General features: G+C 44.4%; 1 protein-coding gene across 1 annotated transcript in view; it reads left to right on the forward strand.

Annotated features, from left to right (window-relative positions):
* LOC146869792 (acidic mammalian chitinase-like) overlaps window positions 1-5,135 on the forward strand; it is a 30,447-nt gene extending 25,312 nt beyond the window's left edge. Inside the window, exon 11 of the mRNA XM_085615449.1 lies at window positions 4,807-5,135. Coding sequence (XP_085471575.1) covers window positions 4,807-5,045 — 239 coding nt within the window. The 3' untranslated portion in view covers window positions 5,046-5,135. The remainder of the gene's footprint in view (window positions 1-4,806) is intronic.
* Window positions 5,136-6,000: the final 865 nt, after the last annotated feature.

Consider the following 6,000-nt stretch of genomic DNA (forward strand, 5'->3'; position numbering starts at 1 on the left):
GAAGGTATATACATGGTGAGCCTTAAACTAGCTGAGTAGGACCCTAGGCTGCCAGTGGAGTGCTTGTACAGCTGAAGTAACATGGAGGTGCCTACATGGGGTTTGTTTCTTGTGGCACATTCTGGATTCTCAAGTATTTGAAATAGAGCAACAAGGGCCCCAAGAAACAGTCTGGTGCCATAATCTATGTGATATCTAGATGAGAAGATACAAGTTTGTATGGTGTAGAAGGTGCTTTTATTCACTGAACATACTTGTAGAGTAATAATATGTGTCATCACTTCTGATTTCGCTCTTAAAGATTGTTGATGGTGGTTTGGGTTTCTGAGGCCGGATAATGGTGGGGTGGACTTTGAATCTCTCTTCTTGATGCATTGAGCTTGATGTGGTGGAGCAACATCCAGGAGTCCATTGCATGGAGTCACTGACAAAGGGAGCGGGAGGCGAGGTCTGAGGGTTTTTGGGCTTTAGGATGATCTGGGTGTTATAACTATAGTTATTGAAGATCAGGGGGATGATTTAATGAGACCTGATGTATGGATTGAAGAGAGGTGGAGAAATAATGGAATCTTATGGGACGCTGGCAAGAGTTGAAGGGTGCCAAGAAAAGGTGAAAGTAAAAATATAATGGTTCTTTCACAGAAGTCAAAGGGAATCCAGTCTGGATATATAGCACCGTCAATACCGAGGTCGCTCAGTCTCAAATAAACTGTGTTGAATGGAGGTGCGGAGACAGTCAAGGGACAAGAAGGGAGAGAGAGTAGGGGAAGAAGACCTGCCAGAATGTGAAAAGGAAAGGCATAGCAGAGGGAGAGGAGAAAGGAAGGAATGAGGAAGTTAGGTAGGTTGAAAAGGGCCTGTTTGGGAAGTGAGATCGGATGCAAAGATTTGGAATATAGGAGATGTTTCCACCTAAAGCGAACGATCACGTGACTGCAATAGCTATCGGAGGAAGTGAACATGAGGCTACCAAACCTACTGTAAGACACTCTTTCCAACGATCAGCCTTTGGAATCCACCCAGGAATCACTGGGTGTAACCCTCTGGAAGGTACAATTTATTTTAAAAGATCACCGGATTATTATGGGTTTTTTGGGTCCACTAAGGAGCAGCAGAGCTTGGACCCACTAGAACAGACACCTTCCCAAAAATGACCAAACATCTTTGGGATACATCCAAAAAAGATAGGGGTGCAAGACATCCAAAACAACAACTTTTATGAGCCTATGTGTCCATGTGCATCATTAGTACAACTCATAGAAAGAGCAGATTCTCCAACTAAAACTAAAATTATTATTGCGGTCTGGGGCTAGCGTGGAGCAACGAAGGTGCCATCACTGGAAGCCATACCTATACAAAATCTATTATAAGTAAACAGGGTACATCTAGTAACAGTGGCAGAAGAGCGACACACCTTAGGTATAGCTTTCCAGAAGCACCCACTATAATATGAGTTTGGGTTCAACTATGGGCGGCAGAGGTGCAAGCCAAGCACATGCACACCGAACACATGAGAAAGCTAGCGAATGTTAATGGAGCTTCAAAGCACACCATTTTCATAAATATAGAAAAATCCTATATACAGGTCTGCTTTTCATTATTACAATAAATATATTTTGTGCAAAAAAGAAAAACAAGATTTCAAGCGGATGACGGAGTAAGTGGCATTTTAAAAGAACAGTGTACAACTAATGATATGTTACTTTTTTCTCACAATAGATTCCATTTGTGAAATAAGAAAAAATTGTAAGCAAGGGAGCAAAAAGTGGAATGGACTTTAGAGAGCATCAAAGACATTATGCAAAACTGATGTTCATTCATGCGGTTTATTTTTTCACACTATCATACCCAGCTGGCCACTGACCCCTGGTCATTTGTGACACATGGAGGTAGTCCTGGAACTTTAGCGTGGTGGGAGTGGGCTCTGAACGATCAAGCAGCAGACACAAGAACTGTATTTTGGTCCTCCCATTACACTAATCTAGCATGTGCACAGAGGGCTTGGCATGCCCTTGACAACATCAAGTTTTAGACTTGTCCTGTGACCTGGAAGGATGCACCACACATACCCTCATAGTGGGCAGAGGACTACTGTCCCTGGCCTGGATTTCACACAAGAAACAGTGGTGGCAGTGTCCCATGTTTTGTGAATCCTTAGTGTGATCAGATCTGTGTGGCCTGCAAGTCCCTCTTTTGTAAAGTTACAGTGTTCTATGAAAATAAGAACCTTTTCTGACATACTTTTTGTTTGTTGAGTGTATGTAGAGTGTGGCTGTTGGTAGGAAGGGGGAGATCCAACCCCCATGAGGGCGATCTTTATAAATCCAACTTTGTTAGCAAGGAACCTCTGTTTAATTCTTCCTGAGCAATACCATTTGGTGTAGGTGGTAGGGGTGAGGAGTAGAACCACAGTTTCTGTTTTCTAAGTCAGGCCTGCTCTTTTGTCTGTTCCTGATTACTGCTTCAGAGAGGCTGATGGCCAGGTATGGACAAAGAAAGTCATGCAGAAGCCGGTGTACTGCAGTTTACCCAGCATGCAGCTACTGAAATGAAGGCAGAAATCACTTAACAAACAGCACCAATTATAGCAGGCAGTGCAGCCTGCGTTAATTCAGTAAGTCAAGAAGGGATCATGATGCTGGATTGCTAGACTGGTTGCAGTTGGATCTACGCACTGTCTGATGGTTGCTCTAAGCTTTAGTGGAATGGTCAGGGGTGCAGAGGTGGTAGGTAACAACACCCAAGAGTCAGGCATGGGTTAAGAGGCAGGAAGCAATACTGAAAGACTGATAGAAATTAGCCTTTAAATTGGAGACAGGAGTAAGCAAGGTCCAAATGGGCAGAGACATATAACACTGGGTGAGAGACCGCATTGGGATAGAGAACCAGTTGACTAGAAGTCCAGGTTCTCACGCTTTACTCTACATGTGATACCCAAAGTGCAGTTCACATAAAATATCCAGCAAACACCAACAATAGGGTCTGGTAACATCACCGGTAAAACACAATATGCGCACAGGACGGAATGGGATAGTAAGCAGTAAGAAAGTTCATGGTCATAGTGCACCGTACTGCACTGTCTGCCACCATTCATGCTCTCACCACTCATGCTCTTAACATGAACCCCCCTGTGATGATTGAGCAATAGACAGCTTTAACCCAATGGTATCAAGATGAGGAGGTACTAAGCAGAAGAAGCACTGACAAAGCCCATTTGTCTGGCATTGAAGTGGAAAGTGCTACTTCCTTGACAGATGAGATTGTGTGTGGCATGGTATGAGTCAAGGGCCAGATGAATGGATTGATGAGCCAGTACATAAGTAGACACATTTATGGGCAAGTGCGTGGATGAGTGAGTAAATGCCTGGGTAGACAAACTAATTGGTGAGTGACTACATTTGATGTGGCCATAATAAAATGACATTGTTCTCCATTCTGTCCATTAATTGTTCTTTTTGCATTTGTCACCCTGAGTGGGACGGGTATGCCCAGACGTGGGTCCCGTGCTCTTCATATCACTGGAATCAAGCTATCCTGGCTGATGAGGGGTGAAAGCCTGTAGCCGGTCCTAGGATGCTTGTTTCCAGTCCAGGGAGGACCTGGCTTGGCAGTTCGGGCTTGACTGTTCCCACTGGGCACAGGATCAAGACTGATTTGAATATGGCTGGGTCCAAACTGGAATGGCATGGTTAGCAAAAAAACGATGGATTTAGGCCCAGATCTCTGTACAGGGGTGAATGTATGACATTGTTCTGCATTCTGTCCATCAATTGTTCTTTTTGCATAATAAAAATGACATGGCGCTATGGGAGCATAACTTTTTGCTCTAAAGTCTTGCTTTGGTTCTTGACTTCTATCATCCCTTGCTGTGCATCTGCATGAATAGCCGATGCAGATTTCAGCAAATTCAGGCCGTAGTTAATAGATGGGAGCTTCAAAGAAGGAAAGGCACCCAAATATGTGTGTGGGGGTCAAAAACCATTTTCCTATCAGCCACAATAGGCTTTACTGAACTGCGAAGATTGGGCATAGGGGGAGGGCAGGCAATGGCTCCCCCTAGCTGGTTCTTCGTCTCAGTGAGTGGACACAGTGTCTGTGCAGCAGCAACCATTTCCCCAGCTGCTGGGTAAGTAGCAGGGCTACAATGGCATTTCCTCCTTTACTACCATTTGGATAAACAATGACAAAGCATCTCCCCAGCTGCTCATGGCACTTCACCGTCACAGGCACTGCCATGCAGCTCTAGCCCCCTGGCCACATCTCTTCCAAGGGGAGGAGATGTGGTCTAGCAGGTAAAGTTGCCAAGTTTGGAGCCGGGGAACCAGGTTAAATTGAGGCCTTGGCTCAATATCCTGTGACTCTGGGCAAATCACTTAATCTCTGCTTACTAAAAATATGTAACATAATCTGGTTCTCTAGTAGAATGCTCTCAATCAATCAACCAGACATTTGTAAAGCGCGCTACTCACCCGTGAGGGTCTCAAGGCGCTCTAAGGCCATCAAGCCAGTTTGCATCATACAAAACTGCAACAAAAAAGAAAAATTCTATGGCAGACTTATAAACCAACTGTACTAATTAAATGGCCGGGTGCTGTAAGGCGGAAGAGCTTGTGTGCCTGCACCGAAACACGTAAGGTATATTAAAGTTCCCTCTAGCTAGCAAAATGTGGTAAAACGAGGAATCCAGGATTAGAACCATGATCTTCTAGTCACAGAGCCATGTAAATATTTGCTCGATCCTCTTTCTATACGATGCCCTTAACCCTGAGAATGAAAGACCAATCATAATTCTCTTATCACCTTCAGGAGAATGCATCCCACCTCCTACAACTGTGGGACCACCCACGAAACCCACGACACCCGGCGGAGGAGGAGGTGGAGGAGGAGGTGACGGCGGGTTCTGCACTGGTAAAGAAGATGGCGTCCATGCTGATCCAGAGAACAACAACATGTTTTACGAGTGTTATGGAGGCTACACCTACCACAAGCAATGTGCAGCCGGCCTGGTCTTCAATCCCAGCTGCAAATGCTGCGACTGGCCCTGAATGCACCCTCACTCAACCACACATTGTGGTGATGTCAGTCTTGTCAAACATCCTCAACACAACCAATAAACAAATGTTCTGAGACCTTGATTTCCGTGTCTGTGACCTATGTATCAACATGCTGTAGGAACTATCGGCCCGAGCTGCATGGTCCAAGCCCACCTGGAATCCACTGTTGGGTCTAATGTACCTCCACATTTACCATGTGAATAATGTATCTCCATTCTCACTGGTATTAGATAAAGCCAGAATTCAAACAGAACCAGATGCTTGTTCTAAGCGTCCCAGTCACCATCTGAACAAGACGCTCACCTTTTGTTGGTATTGGGACTTTTAGCACAACTTTTACTTATTAATATAGAGTTAATAAAGCTGACACGTATCTTTCTATTTATCACTTTTACAATGGTCCTCTTTGTTGAAGCTTTAGCAGTGAATCACCCTATTCTTCTTAATTTTCTTTATCCCTTTGTTACAAATCCATCTTCATCTTCGATCCATACATCAGATCACCACCCAAGCTATTTCTTGCTTTATTTCTGCTCTTTATTCCTCCTTACTTTCATGACACTCTGTCCACATATTCCCTCTGGTCTCTTCACCCAGGACAGTAACTCCCAGGCTTGCACATGGTTACTTTCTGAGCTATTTAATTAACCCCTCTAAGGCTGCTCCATCTAGATTTGGTGTTTCGGGTGTGGAATGTTCATGTGCCTGCACTCACATCAATGTTTTCCATTTGGTAATGCCCTGCTCAGACAATCAAGCCATGCTACTATCATCCAAGCACACATTGATATGGATGAGCTATCACAACACACGTGAACGCGCTCTCTGTACAAACAGACTTTGATTTTGCCACCACTAGTGGGAGACTTATGAATAATACTAAATTAGCAGGTGGAAGGAAAACTCTTTTCCTGAGCCAGGATGCATCATCCCTCTCCTGCTCAAC

This window comes from Triturus cristatus, chromosome 1_1 (assembly GCF_964204655.1).
Source record: "Triturus cristatus chromosome 1_1, aTriCri1.1, whole genome shotgun sequence".
Classification (NCBI taxonomy): domain Eukaryota; kingdom Metazoa; phylum Chordata; class Amphibia; order Caudata; family Salamandridae; genus Triturus; species Triturus cristatus.